Here is a 26,072-nt window from a genome sequence, read left to right on the forward strand (position 1 = left end):
ATCCAGCTGCCTCTGAATCTTGATGTCGGTGGGTTCCCTGCGTACAGAGCCCTACCCTGGCCTGATGGCCCCCTGGTATCGTCTTGGTCCCATACCTCGGTGGCTAGCGGGCCGCAGAAGAGGCAGACAAAGCGGTCTGTAGAGGCGTGCTGGGAGCTTCTACGCGCAGATGGCGGCCAGCGAAGCTCTCAAATCGTGCACGACACTTGCATCTCGGCTGCACGACATCTTTCTCAATCATGGTCTGCAGGTCGCTCTCGATGCACGGTGCCTGATCTAATGCCCACATTCGCGATGTCAATGATCCGATTGACATGTTTGCTTGCATTCCTACACAATGACCGATGGGTGACAACCAGAAAGAACTACGCCCACAAGACACGAATCACTTTGAAGTCGCCTTGACCTTCTTGGCGGGCGATGGCGACTTGCCATTCACCTTGATCGGTGTACTCTCCTCCGCAGCACGCTTCTTATCGTTCTTTCCGCCGTCCTTGTTGTTCTTCTTCTTCTTTCCGTCTGCGCCGGTCGCATCGGGCTGCAGCACCTTGATCAGCTGCTTCATGAGATCGTGGATCGACGTTGACGCTTTGAATCTCTCGGAGCTCTGCAGCTTGTCCGCCGCGTCCTGCAGCTTGACCACCTTCCATGCGCCCTGCAGCTTGTCATTAGCCCCCGGTTCGATGCGCGAGCTGATCCTCGCCGCCTGGAGCACAAATTTAATCGTGTCCTTCATGTGGTTCGAGCTCAACGCCGACGTCGACGCCGCATCGCACGAGTCGGTGATGATCTGCACAAAGCAGCTGCTGATCTCGGGAACGAAACCGAGCACCTCGCCCTTTTCGGGTCGCTGCGCAATCTGCGTCAGCACCGCTTGCAGCATCGACATAACCTGCACCTGACGGAACGCTCGTGTGGCAGCACCTGGTCGGCAGTTGTCTAGCAGCTCGGAGCGGAGCTCCCAGCCGAGCATGGGGAAGCGTCGGAAAGCGTCGATCAGGAACTCGTGACGCAATCGGCTCGACTTTCGCATCAGATAGTCGAGCAGAGACTCGCGGTAGATCTCAACCAGCTTGCCACCGAGCGCTGCCTTGACGTCGTCGCCACTCTTAGAGAGCGCCACCTTGGTCAAGTAAAGGTTGATCGCCTGGCTGACGTTTGAGACGTCGTTGGATTGCGACTCGCGTGCTTCCGTGTGCATGCGCTGGAGCAGAGTCGCCACGTGGTCGGCATCAAAGTCGTCCGGTACCGTCTTGGCTTTGCTGATTCGGCTCAGCAGCAGCGTTCTGGCTTTGGTGGCAAGCTGCTCCGTGTCCTCGTCCCGGTTGCTCCAGAGGTCGTACAGCGGCTCGATGAGATCCAACATCAACGGGCTTTGGGGTTGCTTGCGAGCAAACACCTCGACAAGCTCCAGCACCTTGAAGCGCAATGCAATGGCTTCTTGCTTTGCCTCCTTCTGGCCGCGCGATGCCGACACTCGCTGACGGAACACCTCGGCGAGCTTGTCGTCCAGCAGCATCATCTCGTCGTCGCCCAAATCGGAGAATTCGACGCTCGACTCGGAGCCAGCATCAGACTGCGCGTCCTCGGCCTCATCCTCGTCGTCCTCTCCGTCTTGAGCGGCGTCGTCGGGATCAGCCATGCCAGACTCCTTGAGGACAGCACGGACGCGAGCACGGAGCTCTTCATCCACTTCTTGATCCTCGTCGTCCTCGTCCTCTTGGTCCGCATCGGCATCCGACTCGTCGTCGTCGTCGCTGGTAGCAGATGTGTCTGAGGCTCGTGGCTTGCCATCCTCCTCGACCTCATCTGATGCTTCCTCGTCATCCATGTCTTCGTCCTCGTCCTCATCTGCATCCTGAGCAACCTCGTCAGCTGTTCGCAGGTGCGAGAGGAGCAAGCCGATGCTGCCCTTGGTCATGTCTTGTGTGAAGGCCTCGAAGGCGTTCGTAGCGGAGGTGCGTAGGAAGGCCGAAGACAGCTCCAGGAAGCTGAGCAGGCAGTCGCAGAGCAGCTCGACACCGGTGACTTCGGATTGGTCCTCGACCTGCTTGCCCTTGCGGGACGAAGCGGCGCTGGGCGCCGGGAAGAGCTTGTCCGCACACGCGCACAGCGGCTCGACCAGGTCCGAAGCGCCGTCAGCAGCGTCCGCCGAGACGAGCAACGCCGACAGCAGCAGCGACTGGAACGCACGTGCGCGCTCCTTGACATCGGCATCGGTGCTCTTGGCTTCAAACTTGCGTACCTTGTCGAGGCAGCGAACGCCGTCAGCAAGCTTGGCTGCAATCTCGTCATCGTGGTCAAAGATCGACTTGAAGCTCTTGTCCTTCTCAAGCTGCAGCAAGACATCGTGTGCCTTGGCGAGCCACAGCTGCCCATCCTGAGCGACGCCGGGCGTCTTCTTGCCAGCGACACTGGCGCCAGTCGGAGGTGCCTGCTTGGCGAGCTCCGAGACGCTAGAGAGGAATCGCGATCGGGTGACCTGCTTGAGCGAGTCGGTGAAAGCAGGTGTCGGGAGACGCTCGAGCAGGAAGCGCTTCTTGAGCGGCTTCTGCATTGTGTAATATCCGTGGGCAGCAAGGAAGGTGAGAACGTCGACGAGCAGCTGGTCATCCTTGGGCACTGTGGGCGTGCGCACAAGGAACAAGAGCTGGTCGAGGGCCCACTTTCTTCGGTTGTTGATCTCTGTCAGTTCGTCCTCGTCCTCCGTGTCAATGCCTTGGCAGATGATTTCGCCAAGATGCTTGACGTACTCGCGCACGCGGTCGATGTCGAGCGACGACAGCACTTGCTCGACCGTCTTGGTCTTTGTGATCGAATCAAAGTTCTGATGACCATTCTTGCCGATGAGCTGCGTGACGAGGACAAAGCCGAGGTGAGGCTGTTGCTTGACGACGTCTTGAATAGTCTCGGTAGCCTTGACGGCAGCACGATGCAGGAGACGATCGCGGTTGCCGAGCTGGTTGATGAGCGTGCGCATAAAGTTGGGCGTGAAGAGCATGGGCTTGTCGGTGTCGTTCGCTCTTGGAAGAGCTCGTTGGAAGACCTGGAAACCCCACGACTTGCGATCGTGAGACGAAGCAGCGGCAAAGAGGGTCTCGTCAACGACGACGCGGTAGAAGTCCGGGAACGATGCGATCCTAGTCTCTGCTGAGGAAGTCGAGTCGAAGAAAACGTCGAGAATGAGATCCCAGACGAAGTGAATTTTGGCCTGCCAGCGAGAACGCGCACCAGCAGTGGCTGTAGCCTCGTTCTCGGATGGGATGGCCTCTTTGAGGACTCGCGCCAACGAGGCGAGGTTGGCCGTGGACAGTGGGTGCTCTTTGCGCATCGACGGCAAAGCCACTGTCTGGAAGAAGTCGGCGCCTGCTCCATGGCTGAGCTGCAGCATGACTGCAAGCTTCTCCGGGCTCAGCTCCTTTGTGGAAGAGATCTGCTCGGTCATCCACGACTGCGCTGCTTGCGACCACTCGATTTCGACGTCGGCACGTTGGAGCTGGGCTACGGCTTGAACCATGACCCATGCACAGCTCTCGGCCATCCATGGCTTGTCGGAGGAAAGCGCAATGAGAATGCTCATGGATCGTTTGAAGTCGCTGATTGTCGCTGAGGGCTGTACGAGCAGTTCCGACTGTACGAGACTCATGATGCCAAAAAGCTTGGCAAACATAAAATCCTTCTGCTCTTGTCTGCTGGCAGCGACCTGAGGATTTGAGTACTTGAGAACGAGCGTGAGGATCTCTTTGGCGGAAACAGCGTATCTAATGCGGGAGAGAAGCTCTGTTAGGACGACAGCAAACCCGAGACGAGAGCTCTCTCGTGGACTCGCCAAGCCGCGCAGCAGTCGACGCAAAGCGTACATGAGGTCGGCGACGGTGCGGTTGCCCAGCGCTTCCTCGACGGACTCGGCCTCCTGCTCGTCTACTGTCAGTGGATCGTCCATGTCTTGGTCATCGTCGTCGGTGCTCTCGGTTGTCGATGGCAGGTCGAGGGTGATCTTTGAGGAGGAAGCCAGCACATCTTGCTGAGATAGAAGCTCCTCAACGAGCTGATTTGCCGAGGTGAGCCTCGCGTCCTGGTTGGATGAGGCGATCTCCCAGAACAGCTGCAGATTGTTGCCGTTCATTGCGACTGAGCCACGCGAGGGTGTTGTTGCTCGGAAAGGACGTTGGCCGAAGGGGATGGTGGTGGCTGCTCACCAGGTGAATGATGGACTGAACCCTGTCTGGAAATTTTTGCTCGTTCCCTGAGCCTTTTCTTTTCTTCGCAAAATCTTCTTTGTGGAGAAATTCTCATCTTTGAGATTTGCAATGAGCACGACAGATCGGTGATTTTGCTCAAGAGCTTAGCTGTGAGATGCTTCAGCCTCACAACCGAAGAAATGTCGCAGCCTCGCTGGCTGGCAGAAACCTTGTTGGCCGGCATCCAATGACCAACGCTGCCTGTGGCTCTGCTCTGCCTCGCAAAAGCCGCTTACAGACGGTCAAAATCGCCTAAGTTACTGCCCGTCAACACTTCCGACTGCTTTGCACCACATCGCAGCGCAGCGCAGCGCATCGCATCGCAGCATCGTTTCGTCCCTATCTCAGCTTTGCCGCTCGCCCGTTGTACCTGCTAGAGGCTGTACCATGACATGGCCATGTGTCGCCATCTGAATGACAAGCGCCACCTCCGCGATCAATGCTTGCATCGTTTCGTCATCCGAACATCGAAGCGCAGACGGTAGTACTTGTCCGCAGCGAGCTCGCAAGAGATTTCTCCCAGTTTGAGAAGGATTGAAAGCCGCCTCTCCTTCCCTCGGAACCGAGTCCATCTGAATCCCTCTGCCCAGGCTGGACAGAGTGAGCTGTCCCGTGCTTCGCAAGGTTCGCAAGAAGGACGCAAGAGAATCTTCTGACGAAAGCGAGTCTTAAAAGTTGGACAGGTGAGTCTAAATTGGCTTTGGGCGACAAGAAGCGAGACCCTAGCGAAAAGGCCAGAACAAGAAGAAAAAGGAGCTCACCGCTGCGCGCCATGCAAGGTAGAAGATCCCAAGGCAAATTTGAGAAGCATCCTGCAAGAGGTGCGCCCGAGCTGCCTCGCATGGCATGTGCATAGCATATCATTCTCAGCTCAGACGCTCATTCCTCTTCCCTTTGTTCTTCTGAACCCTTGGCTTCTGCCAGGCACACGGCTTAGAGCTTTGCCGGCCTGTTCTGCTGCTTGTCTGCGTGTTCTTCCGCTCTCCCGCTCCTTGTTGGTTCTCCGCAAACGACAGCGTGGTGGCGACAGGTCCCGTTGGGTCGCCGTTTGAATCTTAAATTGACCCTGGTTGGGTCGTCTTGAAGTGAGGTTGAGAAGATCCAATGGATTGCCGATGAGGGAGAGGCAACTCATCTCCGCTGAAGTTTGATTGCGTTGATGCGCACACCGGTATAGGGAGTTGGCCCCTCGTCTCGACCCCGCAACGGGACGAAAGCGGATCGCAGAGGGGTCAACGAATGAGCGTGAGCAAGTCTCAGGGTTTACAGTAGAACAGATTCTCAAGAGCAACCCGCGGGTCTTGACAAAGGGAGGAGCCGGGCGTCGTTGATAACACGAGTCCCTGATGCCAAAGGGCCTCAGCCGTGCTCGGTTCACGTTATTCCGAGTCTGTTTCGCAAGAGCCTATTTGCAGCAGTGCTTATCGCCTAGGCTCGGCCGTGCAGTGCCACCTTCTCCATGCGAGCAGACCACGAGAATGAGCAAGCGGGGCGTCAACGCAGCCGACCGTCCAAAGAAGCCCTGGAGCACCGTCAAACGAGCTAGAAGGAAAATAAGCGAGCACCGGTGATGGCTCGACCGGTCTTGTCTGCGAGGTGTCTGCGAGATGCGACACGAGCCGACCAGGCACCTGAGGAGTTCACAGGCACGTTCAGACGGAACTAGGACCGGCTCAGAACGGAGCTCGCTCCGTGATTGTTCTTGGCGGCGAAATGGCTCCCCGTATCCACTCGCAGCGGTAAGACGGTGGAAGCAGGAACAGCATGCAGTCCATTCGGACTCTGTGTTCTTTTGATCGGCAGCCAAGCGCTCATTCTCCGGTAACTTGCATCGCATTCGCAAGCCGCCTCATCGAAATCTTCTTCTGAAGTCGTCCTCGCTGCTGTACTGTACATCTATTTCGAACGAGGAAAGAGGCTTAGAGGACGCAGACGAGCCGATGTGGGGTGTGTCCGTATCTGCTCGGAATGGACCGCTGGAGTTGACCTCGAAAGTGTCCAGACTGGGCCATGTTTGGTCCCACAGACATCTGCATTGTGCTCGCCCTCTGCATGCTGCGTCGAGCCGCGTCTCTTGCATTGTCATGGTGTTTTGATATGACAGCCAACCTTTGCGATGCGAATGAAGCATTCCGTCGACATCGCTGGCTCCCTCGCTTGGATGCCACGAGGACGTCTCGTGTGACGTCGATCCGTCCTCGCTACCATAGCGGCTAGGAGTGACGTCGATCATGGTGCCTCAGACGAGCAACCGATTCGCAGGGAACAAGAGCGGGCGTCACTGCGTGGCGAGCAAAAGGCCAAAGCTGGCGGTGAAATGTCTCAGTGTTGGACTTGGTGAGACGTCATTCCAAAATCCGTGTGTGTGTTTTGTATTGGTTGTGAATTGAGAATTGGCAGCCAAGATTAGAAGGCAGGGCAAATTGTAGAAGAGAGAACCAACATTTTGCAGTTTAGAGACGCAAAGCTGACTTAGGCTTTGGCCCCTGTCTCGCTCCATCACCATACGCCGTTCTCTTGGTCATTGGCTACGTTGCTCGTTGACTGTATCCCATTGTATGTGGATGGCCTTCTTTGCTCAGACATGAGCAGACCATGACGATTTCGAACCAAGCCTTGATTGTGTATGCCCTCATGGTCATCGTACCAATCCTATTTTGGATTTGAAAAGTCAACTCCGCTGCCCCGCGTCGACGCGCCCTCTCTCTTTCTCCCGAGGCCCAAGAAAATGTGTTGGTCTGAGTGTGAAGCGTTTAGCCGAGCTTATTCTGTCGTTCCGTCCATCCATCAAGGTCAGACCAGGCCTTTGCTTTGCCATGGTCGGGCCCTGACACGACCGGCAAGCAATGCTCAGAGCCTCGTGTTGTGGTGCTACCTGATGACGAGAGAGCAAAGGCGAAAGAAAGCAACCGCGTGTGTTTGGACTCAGATCGAACTGGACCCTGTCGATCCTCTCCTTTGTGCTTCACGATGATATCACACTGTTGATGACTTGTGCCTCCTCTCATCCTGTCGGTACGATCAGACTTGAACCTTGAGCACGGTCCGTCTGATGGAGCAATGAACGTCTGTGCGTCGACAGCCTCGCTAGTCTTGACAGCGGGATGTGATACGAAGCGAGATGCACAAGCCTCAGTGGTCTAGCCCTGAGTCAAAAGAGGAGCAGGAGGACGAGCAGCGTCTCATTTTTCCGGAGGAGCCGAAAGAGGATTCGAGAGGCAAGGCGACATCGACAGAGTGAGGAAAGTGAGTGCACTTCCGCCGCCACTATTCAAGCGCCGCTCTCTCTCTCTCCCTCTCTCTTTCTTTGACAAAGTCACACCCTGCAGCTCGAATCACTTTTGACTGCTCGTCCGCCTCGAGTCGGGATCTCCCTTTGTCTCTCACTCTGGTAAGACGTCACATTTTAGATTATTAACTTTGACCCTTCATTACCGCCTTTGGCTGTCACACTGAGACCAACTCTACGTATCACTCTCTCGCTCTCCCACTTCAGTCACACTTTGACAGTCTCGGTTGAGCGCAGTGGGCTGACTCGCTTCCGTCTGAGCTGCTGTTCCTCCTCCTCCTCATCCTCTCAACCCTGATCATCGTCCCCTCCTCGCTTGGCTGACACTGCCAGTCTCGACTCGACTCGTCTCGGCTCCTCATCTTGGTCCACTTCACTATCCGACCTCGGCCTCCCTCTCATCCATTCCGATTCCCCATCCCAACCTCCTTCCTCACTATCATCAAGACACTCCTCTCCACTCCACTCGGCTCGACACCCCCTCCCCTTTCCCCGGCTGCTCCATCTGCTCCATCTACATACCCGGTCATCACCACCGCCCTCGTCTTCAAGATTCCATCTCAACAAGCGTTCCAACGCCCACGTTCTCAGCAAACGACCTTGACGCCTAGATTCGAACAGCTTTACGACCACTCCGTTGCTTCAGCTCGCCTATGATACTCTAGACATTCAACAAGCTCGACCTCTTCATCCCATGGTCAGCTCAGCGTCATTCACTGCTGTCTCATCCAGCAGTCATGGCAGCTCTTCTCTCCTCGCCATTGGCGCCTGTGCCCAAGTTCAACCTCTTCGAACAGCCCAACTCCCCCAGCCGCTACACACACGATGACCTTCCCGCTGACTTTGACAGGTCTTTCGGCTCGTCCATGTCCATCTCGGACTCGCTCGACGGTCACGCTTCGCAAGGCCTCTCTTCGCTACCTCTGCCTCCCCAGCCATTCCTCTTTGGCGGCAGCCTCGGCCTCGCTCAGAGCCTTGCGTCTGCGAATCAGCATCACCACCAGTCCATCTTTCACGGCATCGAGCCTTTCAAGCAGCAGCAGCATTCATCCCGTCTCAACTCCCTCGGCGCTGCTATGGGCACTACCCTCAACGCTCGCTCTCCTGGTCTCGCTGCCAAGATGAGCTCTCCGAGAGATATGGACATCTCTCCGGCACCCGTACCGCCTCGTCTCTCGCAGTACCGCCCTTCCCCTTCCGAGGCGCTCCCCAAGCTCATGAACAACATCCACGTCGGTGCACAAATTGAGGCTGGCCCCAGCAAAGACCGTCTCCACCCTGCTCTCGGAGGCTTCCCTCGTGCAAGACCCGTCGCCGAGCGAAAATCGTCCCTTCAACTGGCTGACACCATGTCTTCTCGCCTCTTCGGCGCCGAGATCGCTTTCAACTCTCAAACCATTTTTGCGAGGGATCAGGAGCTGCTCAGTAGCCCAGACAAGGAGCCTCCGCCCAAGCGCAGACCCAAGTCGCTCCCAACGAGACAGAGCGAGGCCAATGAGCGCATCTCTCAGCTATCGTCGGCTCTCATGGGGGTCACCTCTGCCAGGCCGCGACCCGCACTTTCTGCGACCTTTGCAGATCGTGAAGCTTGTTTCGGTGCTGCCGCTTCGTCTTCCAAGGCAACATCGAGCTTCGCCGCACGAAACCGTCTCTCGGACTCAGGCTTGCGCCTCGGAGGACGCTCTAGCGAACACTCCTCTCGTACCGCCTCGAGGGAGTCCTTCTTTGAGGATGTTGAGAACGAGCTTGGCGCCAGTCAGTCTCGCTCGCAAGACGGCCATCGATTGCTAGTAGCTGAGCCCGAGGAAGAGGATGGGGACACCAGCCTCTCGCCATCTCCTTCGATGCATTCGGCCTCCGGGACCATGGCCGGCTTGTTCTTTGATCCTCTGTCCCCCGAAAAGCTCGACAGCAGGCTCGGCATGGCGGGCACCGAGGCTCCTAGCCTGCTTGCTGCCATGTCTAGCACCGCTGCTTCGCCCAGCGTTGGCGTCTCCTCTCCACCTGAATCTTCGCCCTGCACTAGGATGCCTCCCCCCAAGCGCACCACTTCGTTGGGAGTCCGTGCTTTTGAGCGAGCCAACACCATGGCCGTTGTGCCCAGAGCCGCTTGCAGATCTAGTTCCAGCTCCGGCCCCGGCTCCGGCTCGAATTCAGGAATCGGTGCGCTTCGCACCAATCTCGGCAAGCGCGCCAATCCTTACGTCAAGCGTCCCTCGCTCACCAACGAGCACCCCGCCATCAAGAGTGCCTATCCGGTGCTTGGGGTGAACGGCCAGACCAACCGAGTCGTCCGACCCACTGCGCCTGCTCCTCGCCGATGTGTCTCTGCCTTCGATCACAGCTCGGTGCTGGGAGGTGGCGCTAGCTCGTCCAAGCCCAGGATCAGCTCCACCAGCCTCGATTCGCCCGTCTCGCCTGACCGCCGACGATCGCAGCTTTCCAGCCCATGCGACATGGCAGACGCCAATGGCTCGCCCATCGCTCCATCGATGCGGGCCCGAACGCAAACCACCTTCCTGCGCCGTGGCAGCAAGGACGATAGCTCTCCTCTGGCCTACGGCACGGGCCTGAAGCGCAGCGGCTCGCGAAACGGCGATGCCATGGCCGACGAAATCAACTCTCCTGCCAGTGCTGAGAGCCTGCCCGGCTTCGGCGCTTCCGAAAAAGAGGGCAAGGTGCTTCCTTGCTTCAATGTCAAAGAGGATGGCCTCATGAGGATCACCCCGCAAACTATGACGGACCTGCTCGCAGGCAAATTCACCGACGCCATCATGGACTTCCAGGTGGTCGACTGCCGATTCGGCTACGAGTACGAAGGTGGTCACATCCCCGGCGCCATCAATCTCAACACGGTCGAAAAGGTCGTCGGTCACTTTCTTAGCCCAGGCCAAGGCCGTCACTCGAACGGTCAGCAGCTTCCTCAACGATCGCAGAGCGGCAAAGCCGACAAATTTGGCAACCGCCGCAAGCACGTTCTCGTCTTCCACTGCGAGTTCAGCTACAAGCGTGCCCCCACCATGGCCCTGGCGCTGCGACAGGCCGATCGTGCTCTTGCTCACGACTACCCCAACTGCCACTTTCCCGAGATCTACATCCTGCAGGGCGGCTACTGCAATTTCTTTCAGTCGTACGCCAACCTCTGCGAGCCCGAGCAATACATTGCCATGGACGATCCCCGCTTCTTGGCGAAGCGATCGACCGAACTCAATGGGTTCAGGAAGCAGTTCTCGCGTCACCGCAGTTTCACCTACGGTGAGGGCAAGAGGCAGTCCTTCAGCCGCGTGTCTTCGTCGAAGGCTCCTCTACGCCAATCGATCCAGGAGGAGGAGGATCAGCCGTCGCTGATGGAGGACTCTCCTTGTCCGGGTGGACTCCCGAAGATGGTCGTCCAGTCGTACGCTGCTGAGCCCGCGCACAGTCACCGCAATGGGGCCACGACCGCCTTTGCCGAAGCCGTCTCGAGCTTGCACGGTGGAAGGACGGATGTAGGTGCCGTGACCCCGTCCGCAGAGGACACCAGCTTCGGCAGCGTCGGCGACTCGTCTTTCGAAGACGGCGTTGGCGACAGCCCTTGTGCAGCCGCCGGCAGCCGCAAGCCCGCTATGATCCTCCAACCTCGCATGGGCTCGCTCGGCATCGCTCGTCGACCCCTCCTCCGAGCCGGCACAACCGGCAACATTCTCCCTCGATACATGTCCTAGCTTCATCGACTGGATATGGACAATGGTGGCCTCTCATATGATACCTTTCCCATCCAAACCGCATACCTTCCTATCGCATCTGCAACCTTTTTACCCCTTTCCGATTATATGCATCCTTTCGCTTTCATCGCATCTTTTCACCTCAAAGCATACATTGTTTCGCCCTATCCTTGGTCCTCATTGTGAACGACGGTGTCTATTGTGGATGTTTGAATCAGTGGCTTGACCACGGACTGCCGGTGATGGTCAGGAATGAATGCGGATCAACGACAGGCTAAGAGGGTGGGAAAACAAGGTTGAAACTCCGACAAGTGTAGCGAAATTTGATTTTCGGGTGACGAGGCACTTGAGCAGTGTGATGGCTACGCGAGCCTGGCGCAGTGCTTGACAGGGCGCTTCCGCATCGTCACTTTCTACGGCATCAGCAGGTGTCGGGCTGGCAAATGGATCGTGCCGAAGGAAGCTGCCGCGGAGAATACATTGTGACGTTTATAGGTCTCACTCGTGTACATCGGAGTCTGATGGGCATCAATGGCGCAAACGCCGTCTAGCGCGTGTTGCTGCTGTCTTTGCCGCGGGCCCGAAGGGAAAGTCTGTGGAAGGGCGGAGCGATGGAAGGGCGATATGGACCTTCTTCTCGACTATACAAGAAGGTCGAAAGGCAGAACCCACATTTCTCTTCCTACGTTCCTCTTCATCTCCATACCACCACCGAATCCATTCGACGCAAGATGTGGACCGACTCGCCGCGCTCCTCGTCCTCCCTGGAAGACCCCAAAGAGGCCGCGCTGCTCCTCTCTTCCCCATCGCCCACAAAACGCCGCTATCTCACCCGGCGCAACCTCCTGCTCGCCATCCCAGTGCTCTCGGTCATCATTTTTAGCGTCATCTTCTTCCCGGTCCACTTCGTGCATCGCGCAACGAAGGAGTCTGTAGATGCATACGCACGTTCCAACCCGCCCTTGAGGAAGACGGCCGTCGGCGAGGTGTGGCAGCAAGCCGTCAAGTTTACCGACCTCAGCGACTTTCGGATCAAGTACTACTCGAGTGGGCAGAACAACAGCCGGGTGCTGCCAGGATTGCCTGCGAGTGCGCTGGAGAGGAGAGACGTGAGTAGGGCGAGGAGGGAGCGCCGTCAGGACTCGTCGACGTCAACGCTTCCTGCACGCACCTCAACGACCTCTGCATCCACCTCTTCATCCACCTCTACGACCTCATCAGCTGCAACAACAGCCTCGTCGGTGGCAGCAGTTTCGTCGGACAGCGTTCTGCAAATCTTCTATCCAGCACACTCCTACTCGCCCTCCGTCAACCCGGTTGGCGGCACGCAATTCTACGCTTTCACCCCGTTTGACTTGTCTCAAGCAACATCCGTGACGCTCAACTACTCTGTCTACTTCCCGTCCAACTACACCTTTGTCCAGGGTGGCAAACTCCCGGGTCTCTACGGGGGTGCGGAGGGCTGTGGTGGGGGAAACAACGCCAGTGACTGCTGGAGCAGCCGCATGGCCTGGCGGACCGATGGCGCGGGGGAACTCTACGCCTACCTCCCCCAAGCCAAACAGAACACATCCGCGATGCTAGCCGTGCCCCCCAAGAGCTACGTCAACAGCGACTACGGCATCTCGCTCGGCCGCGGCAGCTTCAGCTACGCCACCGGTGGCTGGACCAACATCTCCCAGACCATCACACTGCAGCAGGGCAAGGGCAAGCGAAATGGCGTGTTCGATATCAAAGTGGATGGGAAGCAGGTGATCTACTATGATCAGGTGTACTATCCGAGGGGCATCAAGGGCATTTTGTTCTCGACGTTCTTTGGCGGCGCTACAGAGGATTGGGCGACGCCGGTGGATCAGTACTCGTACTTCAAAGGGTTTAGCGTTCGGATCAACGCGCTGAGGTAGACACGCTGCAGATCCTGTCATCAGGCTCCTCGTCTTCAGACACTCCGATAACACTTCGGCCAACCCGGTCACACAACCCCATTCACACGGTCCGCCGCATTGAAACGGTCGATCCCTATATCACTGCCTACAAATTCTACAGACAATATCTTCCCTCTTGCATCCGTTTGCTACTGAATGACCTTGAACATGGTCTCAAAGTCGACCTTCCCTTTTGCCTCGTCATCCAAGCTCGGGCTGGCCGGATCGATCTTGTACCCCATCTTGCCGTAAAACTCCTTTGCCGCCTTGTTCTCGTCGAACACCGTGAGCATGACCTTCCTCAGCCCTGCCTGCTGTCCGAGCTCGTACACGGCATCCATGAGTTCCCTTCCCAGCCCATCCCTCTGATTCGCCTCGCGCACCTGGATCTCGTACAGGTACACCACCTCGACCTCCTCCTCCCCCTCCCTCGCCACCGCATCCCCCGCAGCGCACGGCTCGGTGTCAAACCTAACCATGGCAAACGCCGCGATCTCCGCACCCTCCTTCGCCGGCGGTCGGATGATCAGGAACCGCGATTGGGGGTCGAACAGCTCCTTCTTCTTGTTCCCCGGCTTCCAGCCCAGCATCGAGTTGCGATACATGGACTTCATGTTCGTCTCGAAGAGCGAAAAGATGCGTTTGCGCTGTTCGGCGGCCAGGTCGGAGGCAGAGACGATCTCGAGGGAGAGACCGGCGTCTCGAAGGCGGGAGGAGAGGGGATTGCGCGACCGAGTGGAGCGGGACTTCTGAAGCCATTTGAGGAGGGTTGATGCCGAGGCGGAGCGTGCGGATTCGAGGGCGGCGGCAAAGTCCGTGTCGGCGGAGGATTCGGTTTTGACTTTCTTGCTCGGAGGTGTGTCGGCATCAGCCTCCTCCTTCTTGGTTTCGCTCGATGAGGTAGCAGCATCCTCCTCCTTCTTGACTCCGCTCGTCGAAGTAGAAGCAGCAGCGTCCTTCAGCGCCTTGCCCTTCCTCCCCAGCAACCGCTCCGCCTTCAATGGGCACGGTCGGTCCGTCCACTCACCATCATCATCGCTCCCCTTGCCCTCCTCCTTGACCGTCGCAAACCCCTTGGCCGAGCAATTGGCACACCGCTTCCCGTGCTGGATCAACAACACGTGCAGCGCATACTTCAAATGCCCTGGAACCCGCTCGTGCAGGTGATAGTACGTCTGATCCCGATTCGCCTTCTCCGGTACCCAACCCAAACTTTTGCACAACCTAAACACATGGGTGTCCACCGCCATACTCTCGCGCCCGATACAAAAGGCAAGTACGCAACTGGCAACTTTGGGCCCAACGCCGTTGAACCCTACCAGCTCCTGCATGATCTCATCGTCCGTCGCGTCGTGCAGGTGATCGAGGGACAACTTGCCATGTCTCTCCTTTGTATCGGCGAGAATGCCCTTGATGGTGCGCGCCTTGTTATTCGCCAATCCGCCGCAACGGATGGCTTCGACCAGCTCGGACTCTTTCGCCTCATGGATCGCTTCCCAGTTCTTGGCTCCGAAGTGTTCGGTCATCGACCGATGGGCGGCAGCGCTATTGCGGTTGGACGTGTTGCAGCTGAGCACGGTGCGAATGACGGCGTCCAACACCGAGGGCACGTCACCACATCCCCCCCATCGATCTTCCCCCTTAGGCGTGGTGTACTTGGGCAAACCTCGTCCGCCGTCAGACTCTCGTTTGTAGCCGTGGAAGTCACCAAGAATCCAGGCTACGCGCTCCGCTTCCGCCGCTGTAGGGAGCGGATGGTCAGGGAAGGGCGACGCGAGGATCGACTGCTTGTAGCTCGCCAACTTGCGTTCCGACGTCGACTTTTTCGATGGCGAAGAGGGCGCAGAGAGTCCTTCCTTGGAATCGAGCTCCTCGGTCTTGGGAATGGCAGAGAGCAGATCGTGGATCTCGGAAGTCTCGTTCTTGATCCCGCGCGGCGTGGAGCGCTTCCGCTTGCCCGCGGCGGGCGAGTCGCCCACCGAGGTGGGCGTCGGCGGAAAAGAGAGTTCTTCGGCCTCGGTCTTGATCGTTGGCGAAGCAGTGGATGAAGAGCGGTTGTTCTTCGGTGTGGTCGCCGCTTTGCGCGGGGACGAACGGGTCGGTGTAGCGGGCGTCATCTTGAAGGACGAAGTTGCGGTTGAGATGAAGGAAGCTGGTACGAGGACGGGGTAACGATTGAGAGTGCGGGAGGCTGGGAGAATGCTCAGCCGCGGAGCGGCAAGGAGGAGCTGGATGGACCGAATCCTGACGGTCTGCGTTGGTCTGGTGTCGCGTGTAGCCGCTTGACGTACGGCGAGAACGACCGCTTATGTAGGTGATGCTTGCGTACAATTCGCTGCTAATTTGATGACTTTGGTCCGAATCGTCAGACGATGGTGCAGAGTCGTTGACACCCCCTAATTGCTGGTGAAGAAGGAAAGGACAAAAGAGGCAGGTGTATGTTTCAAGAAGGTTGCCGCTGTTCTTCCCCGCAGAACGGCGGCTTCTGGCTTAGACGAACATGACGTCGAACGAGTTGCCTAGGCGAGGTTCAGCCTCGCTTCGCGCTTCGAGGTGGAGGTCTGTGAGCAAAAAAAGTAGCCTCCAAAGTAAAGCTTGGTCTAACATGTCGACTTTTTTTCCGCACCTTCTCCGTTCTCGTGGTGTCGAGACCTACTACGACGCCAAGCGTGCCCAGCTCACGAACACAGCCGCTGTAGTGAGCAAGGCACAGTTGGCATTACTGAGAGAGGGTGCGCTCACTGATACAGAATCCTCACCTTGCCCAAGTCACCCGCCTCGATCGCCTCGCGGTCCAACCCGGTCGGTCCCCACCCGCTCTCATCCGGATCGTTGCCCCACACCATGCCGAACCCACTCGACTCTCCGCCCTGCGTCCGACTCGAATGGTGCCCTGAGCTAGCAACACCGCTTGCCTGACTCTTCCCTCCTGCAACAAACCCGGACATCCTCGGCTTGCTCCACCCCGAGCTGGCCCCACCAGCACCCGTCGTCCCAAACATCGACCCACCAGGCCAGCGACGCCAATCGCTCCGCTGTGTAGAAGCAATGTCGTCCTCGTCCGTATCCACAATCTCCGGCCGGGCAGACGGGGAGAGTCCGATCTGGATGAGCATCTTCTCGAGCTCGGGCCAAGAGATGGAGAATGCGACGCAAATCTCGTCGTCGCTGTGCAGGCCGTCGAGCATGTCGATCAGGTCCGGTGGGATGACGACTGCGTGAGAGCGCGGATGAGCTTGGGTGCCGCTGGTACCGGCGACGCCGAAGCCGCTGGCGGAGGGAAGGGCTCCCGGTGCGGCTGTGCTGGGAATGGCCGTGCTGAGGCCGATAGCGCTGGCTCGTTTGCGGGGAGAACGCGCTGTGCCACCAGGTGCCGCCGCGGCTGGTCGCTCTGCTTGGAAGGCTGCCGCTGCCACATCGACAGCGGTCGTGGTGGGATGTCGATAGTTGGTGCGCTGTCGCATCCGGGCATGGCGTTTGGTAGGCGAGGTGCCAAACTGGCTGCTACCGGCACCGCTGCCCGTCTGCACCAACTCGCTGCCCAGATTGAACGCGCTAGCGCTGCCGCCGGCGAGAACGACGTTGCTCAACCTCGCCTCGGAAGCTGGTCTTCGCGCAGGCGTACGTGCTGCCACTCCGGGACTGTCCACGCTTCCGTCGCGTCCGATCCGTTGGAAGGCACTGTAGGCGCCGCTCATGCCCGAAAGCTCCCTTGGACGCCTGTCTCGCGGTTCACGGCTGCCGCTCTGTTCCCGACGATGCTGGTCCTGGGCTTCCGAGCGCCGCGCGCTCGAGTCGTTGGACTTCAGCGCGGGCGATTGGATCACGGGCGAATTCCGAACCGTGTTGACCACCGAGGTGTCGAAAGCAGGAAAGCCATCTTCGCCTGATCGCGATCCGAGATAGATCGGGTATCGATGGACTCGACGCAAGAACCCTTGGATGACGCCGAATGAGACGAAGCGGCGCACATCGATGCCTTTGCTGTCAATGTCGTTGTCCTCGATCCAATCGTGCAGCGTCGTTCCGACACGAAGCAGCGAGTACAGCTTCAAGATGTCCGGATAGCTCGGCGGCGTGTAGCCCGATCGTGCAACGTAGGTGGCGCATTCGAGCCCGAGAGCCTCTTCGTCGGCCTTTGTGGCAATGATCGGTCGGACAGTGTACATATTGAAGTACTGAAAGATATCGACGACGATGATGCAGCCGTAGTAGACCAAATGTTCCAGGCATGCACGTGTAAGCCCGAGATCAGCATCAGCGAGCTGAGCGATGCGCTTGACGTGGTTGACGCCGTCGATGAAGGGCAAGATACGACGCAGCGTCAGGTCCCAATTGCCATCGACGCGGGACAAGAGATCGAGCAACGCCACTGGCACGTCCCAGTCATTGACCGGTGTCGGGTTGGCAAAGACCGGGAAGAGCTTGAGATTGATGGCATCGCGGACGGTGCGGCCAAGACCGTGAGGTGGCTCTCGCCTCTCGATGAATGCGGTGCGTTTGGCACCGTCGCCCGTCTCGGTGCGGAGCGCATTGGCCGAGCTCGTGAGGGCAGCATCGATGGTGCGTAGCGACAGAACGCTCTCAGTGAGATGCTCAAGTGCGCTCGGCTCGTGGTCAGGTCCGTGTGCACCCGCTGTGCTGCCACGGCTCGATCGCCTCGTGCCGGCGGCTGTATTGATACTGTCGTAGGCTCCGACGTCGCGATGTGTGAGAACATTTCCGAGACTCTCTGCGGCACTGAGATCGCGGTTGAGATCGCTGCGCCACTTTGAGCTTACGACGCCCATGGCTGTGTCACGGCTTTCACCAGAAGGGTATGCGGTCCGTCGTTCGTCATCGGTAGGACCCACAATCGTTGACGATCTTGCTAGACTTGGCCTACGTGCGTCTGATGTCAGCACAGAGATCCCAGACTGAGGAGAATGAGGGCCGTCTGAACCGGGACCGCTGGTGCCCGAAGCGCTGTTGCTTCTTACCATTGCTTGCCCATCGCCCCGTATCGTTGTCAGCGGCGCCAAGGCTGGTCGACTATGATCGTGAAGCGATGATCCGGTGCCCGAGCCCGAGCGAGATCTTGCACCACCGCTGTTACCCGGTGCTGCTTGGTGCGTTGGGCTTGCGCGGTCTGAGATGGGCGAGTGTAGTTGACGTGGACTCGAAGTCTGCGCCTGCTGCATCTGCTGCTGCATCTGCTGCTGCATCTGCTTCTGCTTGAGCCGCTCATTGATGAAGTTGCGATGATGCTCGCCTCGAAGCGAGCCGAAACTTGCGCCAAGAGAGACAAAGTCCTCGGGGCCAATGGGCGGAGAGGTGAGGTTCTGGCCGTGCCCTTCGGGGCTGAACGGCTTGGACGAGCTGTTGAGATACGATGTGTGCGGCGCCTCAGGCAGCGCGACGAAGCTCTCGCTGTACGAGTTGAGATCCTCAAAGAGCTGCTCGACGACACTGTACATGCGCGGCAGGCTTTTGGGACTGGAGAGGAAGGACTGGCTCTCTTCCAGGCCGCGGAGAACTCGTCCACACTTTCGGACGATGGGCTCGTAGGCTCGGACGTCGGCGTTGCCCTCGAAGACGAAGCAGAGGTTAAAGATGAAGTTGTTTCTCTGATACTTGGTTGCATCTTCAATGAGGATGGGGAAGCCGAGGATCTTGTAGGTTCGCTCCTCTAGCTGCGGCTTGCCGGACGGGTCGGCATCCTCGGCGCGTCTTGGCATGACGGAGGGAGCTCGCGAGGAGCCGCCGGACCTTGCAGATGAGGATCTCGCTGGCGCCCGAGACAGCGCACGAGCAGGACGCTCATGGCGCCTGTGCTGAATGCCGACTGTGCCGCGAGCAATCGAGGTGACGAGTCTTCCGCACAGGGGTGCTTTCGGGATGAGGTATTCTGAGAGAGCGGAAAAGTCGAATAGAGGTTCTGCGCCTGGGGTTGCACCTCCCTGATTGAGCTGCACTTTGCTCGTGCTCGCTATTTCATTCGACCCGGGTGCCGTAGCAGATGCCTTGTCTTCTGTGATGGATCCTTCGGGGACTTGGTAGATGACCTTGGGCCCTTCTGTGGGGTGAAAGACAGCATAGAAGACTGCTAGCAGACGCGGAAGGAACTGCTCGTCCAGAGTTGGTATTGACATGATTGCCGGCGATGCCTCGACTGATGTTTGAGGCAATTGTAGATAGGAGCCGTGTGTAGCCTGCTGAGCTCGATGACGAGGCGGCTGAATGCCAGAGCTGCTGATGTGACTACGGCGAGGCCATCCTCCTTTTTCCTGGTCACGAAGCCCAACGCATCAAGTGCTAGTCGCTCTCTCGGTCGTGTTCGCTGTAATTGACGTGTGTGCGGTGTGACGAGGCCGAAGGTGAGGACCAAGCGCGGATAAGTGATAGCGAATGTGGGGAAAGCGCTTGTAACTTGGGTGGGAAGTGGTTGATCTCGAAGAAGGGTCCGAGCTGCTATCTCCCGATGTGGAATGACCCGATAGCGTTGATCTGGCTAGTTGGGTGCCAAGCCGTCCTGCAGCGAAGCCACGCCGAGAGCTTCGCGTTTCCCGCTAAAACTCCGCACTGTCGAGGGTCCCGTTCGGCTATGCTGGCCATCCGCCGACGCTTCCATCTTCCCTCTGACCATTAGTAGCCTCTCAGAGTCGACAGCTCGAACGACGAGGCCAATCAAGCGGAAACCGCTCGAGGCGAACCTCAGCCGGGACGAAAGGCGCGACGGGATACAAGCAAAACGATGCTACCTTCTGGTCCATCATAGCGTCCGCTTCTCGTTGGACCTGAACGCTCGACAGCGAGAGGCTGATCTGCACATTGTCTCTTCAAGGCAGACATGATGAATCTCTCGATGCATACGCCATCGCGAGGCACGCGACGATGGGCGATCCATCTGTTGGTGGTGCTCTGCCTCCTCGCAAGCTGGTGTGCCGCCCATGCTGTCCGCAGCCAGACTCGACAGTACGGCCGCGCTCCACCGCAAAATATAGCCGCCGTCGCCGAGCTCTCCAACCCGGCCTCTTTCCTCGAGACGGCCAACGCTACGTCGCTGCTATCTCAGATCCTCATCCCACGGCCACCCGATACCGAAAATAGCCGCAAAGTGCGCGAAGCCATTCTCGACATCTTCCGCAAGGACCTTGGCGCCAAGGACTCGACTACCTTCTCGTCGATGGATTGGACCAAGAGGGGAAAGCTAGGCTGGCACATGGAGCAGCAGACGTTCACAGCGCAGACTCCCGAAGGTCCAAAGAAGATGACCAACGTGGTTTTGACCAAGAACCCCGCAGCACCCCGCAAGCTCGTCGTCGCAGCGCACTACGATTCCAAGTTCTTCCCCGCTTCTTCGGGCCTGGAGGGCTTTGTGGGAGCGACGGACAGCGCAGCACCCTGCGCGATGATGGTCGACCTGGCCGTGGCGCTCGATGATGCACTCGATGCGCGCGAACGCAAAATTCACGCGATGGAGCAGGACAAGCCGTCCATCTCTCAGGAGACAACGCTCCAGCTCGTCTTTTTTGACGGCGAAGAGGCCTATCGCACCTGGACGCACGAGGACTCGATCTATGGATCCAAAGCGCTCGCGAAGCTGTGGACCACCACGTTCTGGGACGCGACGCAATTCGACTCGAGCCGGAGCTCGAAGCTGACGGCCAGGAGGTACCGCAGCACCTACGGTCCAATCGAGTTTATGAACACGATCGAGCACATGATTCTGCTCGACCTGCTTGGTGCGCCGGATCCGATCGTACCTTCGTACTATGACAACACCAAGTGGCTGCACGCAGCCATGTCGGACGCAGAACGGCGCCTGAGGGAAGCAAAAGCGCTGTGGCCAAAGGGCGACACTGCCCATGAGAAGACCCGCTCATTCTTTTCAAGCGCGCGACCCTGGGGAGCAATCGAGGACGACCATCTCCCATTCCTGCATGCTGGCGTACCCATCCTGCACGTCATCCCATCCCCCTTCCCGTCGGTCTGGCACAAGCTCTCGGACGACGCATCCGCACTCGATTATCCGACTATGCACGCCTGGGCCATGATCCTGCGACTGACAATAGCCGAGTACCTCGAACTGGACATCGCAGCCAACAAAGGTGAGTATGCGACGCAAGAGAGATTCAAGGTCGAGTTGGTGAGTGCTGGCCTGCGTTGAAGTGCGCGAGACAGAAGCTGACGATGATTGCATTTGTGAAAACAGTGAGCGAGGTGGATCCAGAGGTAGGGGCTAGTTCGAAGGGTAAGGCCGATTAGGGATGAGGACTGGTGTAATGGTATTGGTTTTGAAGTGCTTGAAGCGGTGTGTGGGTTGTTCAGCAGACTGTGTTTCGAGGTGTTCAGCGCTGAGCGTGCTCACCTTTCCGTGCAATGACTCGCTCAGGGCCGACACCACTTCACACGCTCGTCAGAGATCCGGTCAATGTGATTGATATAGAATTTTGCAGTGATATGAGAGACGTCCGCCTTCCGGGTGTGCGATATCGACACCACTCCTTCTTCCTCAGTTGTCCGCATTGCATAACAACGCATGCTGACTACTCCAGCGCGGATCAAGTGTCTTGCTCACCATCCTCCAGGGTGCCTGATAGCGATACTTGTGCTCCGATCTTCCCGAATCAGAACGATACCTACTGGCTGCTCGAGCTGTCCCTCGAATCAACCGTCTTTCCCAAACCCAAAAGCAACTCTGCAGCCTGGTGATCATCTCCGCTTTCACCGCTCCTCCTCAGCGAGGCCTTTCTAGGCGAGAGACCTTTTCCACCCTTCGACTTCGCACCCGCTGCCTGCCTGGGCAGGGGCTGCTCGTCATCGCTCATGCCCTCGAAGAAGCCGCTGTCGTCATGAACAAATGGGCTGTCTCCCGAGCTGTTGCCCGGTAGATGAGTGCGGTGGTGGCTCGGTGTGGAACCGAAGTTCGTTCGGTCACCGAGCACTCTGGACGGCGTAGAAGCGGGCAGCGGCTGGGACATGGTCGACCTAGGCGTCCAGCCGTCTTCGCCGTTGCTATACGCGCGAGCGTGACCCAAGTCCCAGGCTCGGTTGGGACCGGCCGAGTCCCGAGCAGCCGAGGCACGCGGGATGGCGTGACGATGAGAAGCGTAGTTGGCCGAGATGGAGCGTCCGAGCGAGCCGGCGGGGCTAGCGCCGATGGCACGGAAGCGCTCCGAACGCGTGCTGAGCGGGAGAGTGGAGCTGTACAGAGACGTGCTCTGGGGCGTGGAGGGGATGACCATGGTGGGCATGCTTCGTGAGGCCGAAGGAAATGAGGCGTGGGAAGCGAATGGACGCGAGGAGAGTAAGGGTGAGGCGGGAGCTGGCATGCCCGCGCTGAACGATGCGTGGGATTTGGAAGGCAACGCTGGCTCGGCCATGCTGGAAGCCAGAACGATGTCTTCGAGTTGCGCACGTCGACGCTTGACTGGCTGAGCAGCCTGAGTCGCAGATTTGATCGCTGAAGCGGGATCGACATTCTCGTCCCTCACATCCGGCGCAGCAGCTGCGGCAGCGGTGCGCTTACGACCAGCACTGACACTGCGCTGGGCGGTGTCGCCCTTTCGCTTGGCCTCTTGCAAGCGGCGCGTCAAGTCAGTGGCCGACAAGGAACGGCGACTCGGCTTCGAAGCATCCACCTTTCGCTTAGGTTCCGACATGGAAGTCACCTTTCGCTGCTCAGCGATCGGAGTCGACTCGTTGGGACCGGGCACGGTCAGCTGACGCGCGCTGACACTGCGTGAAAGCGGCGTGCCACCGATACTGTTCGGAAGAGCCGAGGTGGCGGCACGATCGCGGCCAGCTGCCCAATCCAGGCTCAGCTGTCGCGCCGGACCCAGTCCAACAACGGCTGACGAAGACTTCTTCGGGAAGCTTTCGATCGAAGCACCATCGATAACGAGGGACGACGAGCCAGAGCTTGCCTGGGCCTGCTGAACGATCGCCTGCCTGGCGTCAGCACAGCCCGGATCCATCGGAACAGGGGCTACAGCGCTGTTGCTGGAAGCAGCGCGCTCTCGGGCTTCCTGTGCCTTGGCCAACGCAGCTGCTTGAGCCTTGGCAGCTCGACGCTGAGCAATCATCTTGAGCGTTCGCTCTTCATCTTCGTCGCCGTCCCTGCGCTGGTCGTTCCCAAAGAGCGCATCCGCTTCGCTGCTCGACGCGCTGCTGCTTGGCATCATCTGCAGCAGACCCTTGCCCCTGACAGCCTGTTCGTTCGTCGCCGGATGCATCGCGATGATTCCTTGTCTCTGCAAGGCCGCTGTCAGCTTGGGTGGCAGGCTCGACGTCAGCGAGGGCTTGACGTCTTTTGCTGCAGCAGTGGGCGTAGACTCCTTGCGCAGGTCCAGGCTACCGATGCTGGCCCTGCCACCCGAAGTGGTCATCAGGCTCAGGTTCGACGCGCTCGAGGCACGCGAGAGGAGCTTGGGCGGCGGCAGGATCGTGTCGAGCTGCTCTTCCTCCATCTCGCTCGAGGCGTTGGCCAAAGGCGCTGCAACGTGCTCGGTGGCAGAGCGTCGCAGTGACTTGCTTCGACCACCCAGCACGTCTTCGAGCGACATTCGTGGCGCAGATCGATGACGCGAAAGCGATGTCTTTGCGCTGTCCACGCCAACCACTCGGTCGACCTTTGCAGCAGCTTGCACAGGCGCGACGTTGTCGACCTCAACGCGATGGACAGCAATACCCGCACCGTCAGGACCGACCGCTTGACGGAGGTCGTGAGCTACTGGACGCGCCGCGGTGACCTCTTTCTTCAGCAGGCTGGTCAGGGGCGTTCCACGCTTGACCTGCTCCATCTGATGCTGCAGCGGAGCGCGGGCATCGCGACCGGCCAGCCAAGGAGGGATGTTTTCCTTGTTGTTGCTGCTCAGGTCTTTGATCTCTTGCGGGTCGAAGACCTTGGCGGGACCGGCACCGTTAGCGCTGGCATTCCCAAAGGGTACGCGTTGCGACGGAATGATGGGCGGTCGGGAGAGCGGTCCTTCCGCAGCTGCAGGAGCTTGAACGCCACTCGGAACACGCGGAGCAGCAGTCGTCTGGGCAGCGCCCGAGCCACCGTACCTTCCGGATCTCTTCTTTTCAGCTTGTCTCCTGTTCTGGAACCAGACCGACACCGCTCTGTCGATGTCGAGAACGGATCGCGATGGATGCGAAGGGAGGCGATGCAAGAGGTCAGTATGCCATTCAGTCGCACCTGATCGCGTCGCGAGGCGGTATGATACTTACCGAACGGACATGCCGACGCGGTTGGCAAGGAAGAGGCGGGTCTCGTGATCCGGGAACGGGTTCTTTGCGTACACCTGAGCGAGCAGGTTGGCTTCGTCCGGACGCGTTCGCCTTCTCCGACGGATCTCGTTCTTGGAGTCGTCCCCCATGACGCTACCGATACTCTCGAACGAGTCGTCGGCCAGGATGGAGCCAGGACCTTGACTGAGCAGGTCTCTGATGTCCTCGTTCTCCAGGTCTTGTTGCGCAAGGTTGGCTGCTGAAAGGCGGTTGATGTCAATGGCTCGGCTCGGCGAGGCAGGCACGCGATTCGTGTCCATCATCGGCGCGGCCGTCTCGGTGTCGTCCAGGGCTGCTCCTTGATTTCGGTCGCGTTCGAGACCGCGCTCGGTGACCGCGTGCTGGGATGGACGAACAGGCAGAGGGGCGGGGGTGGAGTGCAGGTGTTCGATCGACATGACGCCTTGCATTGAACGCGAAGCTTCGTGTTCTGGCCATGGCTGGTTTCGGAAAGCGTCGCGAGAGACGATAGGCGTGGTGACGAGGTGACGCGGTTGAGCATGCGGGCTGCCAGCACGGGAGCTTGGATCGCTGTTGTCGCGGAGCTGGTCTTCAGCGCGTGGGGAGCTGGAACGGTTTTGGAAGAGCGGCGCGTCTTTGTTGATGTAGGAGGAGAAGCTGTCGACGGACGCGGCGGCGGGGCTGCTGGCGTGAAGTGGCTGCTGAGGAGGCGTCTCGACGTGGGGATCGCGACCGTCAGACTGGGACGAGCCGCGATGGCGCTGAGACAGGTCGTGATGCGAGGTGATGCTGATGTTGGCGGGGACCGGCGCAGCGTGAAAGGAAGGAGGCAGACGCCTCTCCTCGCTGTTCATGGCGATGCGAGCATCCATGATCGCAATGACAAGGCGCTACTACGCGCTTGGTCTGGTCACGTTCGCGTTCACCGCTCAGTGTACCTGAAGCGATGCCGACGATGAGCCTGCTGTAGAGCCGATGCTGATCAACTGCACGAGCTACTGGGCCATCCGCGACTCTGACGAGGCACGTTACCGAATGATCCTTGACGAGCTGAGGTGCTGAGATGTTGTCTGCGAGGTCGCTGCGACGCTTACCACGACGGCGACAGGGATGAACGCGACGGTGAGGGGACGGAGTGGTCGATGATGGCGAGCGAGGTCAAGGGGATGGGTGAAAAGGTAAAAGAAGCGAAGCAAGGCTGCTGGTCTTGAAGACACTCGTACCATTCAAGGAGCGTTGTGATGTAGGAACAGGAATCGACGTGCCAAGTGAGAGCAGAGGCGTCACAGTGAGCGTGTATCTGCACGGTGTAACTTAGCAGGCAGGCCAACGCGATTTCGCGAAGATGTGCAATTCCAAATCAAGGCGGTTACATAGGGTCGGCTCTCGCTTGGCTTGAAAGTGTTGTACTCTCGCTCTTTTTCGCTCTCCCAGGCTCAGGTCGCAGCCGCCAGTTCTGTTTGTGTGATTTGGACTTGGCCAACTTTCTTATTCGTGAGCTCTCGTCTCGGAGAGCGAAGATTCAAAAAGGGACACGGTGCACGCTCAATAGAAGAGGGCGAAGCATCGCGTTGCATCGGCGAGTCGTGCTCTCCGTACGCACGGGCACGGGTCTGCTACTGTATCGCTGTCATTTGAGGTCCACTGTTCGGCGTATGACTCGCTGAGGCTGACCAAG

At 58.7% G+C, this 26,072-nt stretch overlaps 7 protein-coding genes across 7 annotated transcripts; 3 read left to right on the forward strand and 4 right to left on the reverse strand.

Annotated features, from left to right (window-relative positions):
• Positions 1-385: 385 nt before the first annotated feature.
• On the reverse strand, positions 386-4,126 carry PSEUBRA_000291 (DNA polymerase V; the record flags this gene model as incomplete). Its single annotated transcript, XM_016435913.1, has 1 exon — positions 386-4,126. The coding sequence occupies one exon, from the start codon at positions 4,124-4,126 to the stop codon at positions 386-388; it is 3,741 nt and encodes a 1,246-aa protein (XP_016294883.1).
• A 4,141-nt stretch (positions 4,127-8,267) lies between these two features.
• PSEUBRA_000292 (Rhodanese-like domain protein) lies at positions 8,268-11,234 on the forward strand (the record flags this gene model as incomplete). Its single annotated transcript, XM_016435898.1, has 1 exon — positions 8,268-11,234. One exon carries the CDS (start codon positions 8,268-8,270, stop codon positions 11,232-11,234), a length of 2,967 nt encoding a protein of 988 aa, XP_016294884.1.
• A 731-nt stretch (positions 11,235-11,965) lies between these two features.
• On the forward strand, positions 11,966-13,138 carry PSEUBRA_000293 (uncharacterized protein; the record flags this gene model as incomplete). Its single annotated transcript, XM_016435907.1, has 1 exon — positions 11,966-13,138. One exon carries the CDS (start codon positions 11,966-11,968, stop codon positions 13,136-13,138), a length of 1,173 nt encoding a protein of 390 aa, XP_016294885.1.
• A 170-nt stretch (positions 13,139-13,308) lies between these two features.
• PSEUBRA_000294 (HhH-GPD domain protein) lies at positions 13,309-15,276 on the reverse strand (the record flags this gene model as incomplete). The annotated part of the gene is made up of 1 exon (XM_016435914.2): positions 13,309-15,276. One exon carries the CDS (start codon positions 15,274-15,276, stop codon positions 13,309-13,311), a length of 1,968 nt encoding a protein of 655 aa, XP_016294886.2.
• A 621-nt stretch (positions 15,277-15,897) lies between these two features.
• On the reverse strand, positions 15,898-19,290 carry PSEUBRA_000295 (Nitrogen permease regulator 2; the record flags this gene model as incomplete). Its single annotated transcript, XM_059464357.1, has 1 exon — positions 15,898-19,290. The coding sequence occupies one exon, from the start codon at positions 19,288-19,290 to the stop codon at positions 15,898-15,900; it is 3,393 nt and encodes a 1,130-aa protein (XP_059321047.1).
• A 698-nt stretch (positions 19,291-19,988) lies between these two features.
• On the forward strand, positions 19,989-21,406 carry PSEUBRA_000296 (Peptidase M28; the record flags this gene model as incomplete). Its single annotated transcript, XM_016435906.2, has 2 exons — positions 19,989-21,249; positions 21,354-21,406. The coding sequence occupies 2 exons, from the start codon at positions 19,989-19,991 to the stop codon at positions 21,404-21,406; spliced, it is 1,314 nt and encodes a 437-aa protein (XP_016294887.2).
• A 374-nt stretch (positions 21,407-21,780) lies between these two features.
• PSEUBRA_000297 (Homeobox domain protein) lies at positions 21,781-25,266 on the reverse strand (the record flags this gene model as incomplete). Its single annotated transcript, XM_016435921.2, has 2 exons — positions 21,781-24,265; positions 24,374-25,266. 2 exons carry the CDS (start codon positions 25,264-25,266, stop codon positions 21,781-21,783), a joined length of 3,378 nt encoding a protein of 1,125 aa, XP_016294888.2.
• Between the last annotated feature and the right edge of the window lie 806 nt (positions 25,267-26,072).

This window comes from Kalmanozyma brasiliensis, assembly GCF_000497045.1.
Source record: "Kalmanozyma brasiliensis GHG001 unplaced genomic scaffold PSEUBRA_SCAF1, whole genome shotgun sequence".
In the NCBI taxonomy this organism is placed as follows: Eukaryota; Fungi; Basidiomycota; class Ustilaginomycetes; order Ustilaginales; genus Kalmanozyma; species Kalmanozyma brasiliensis.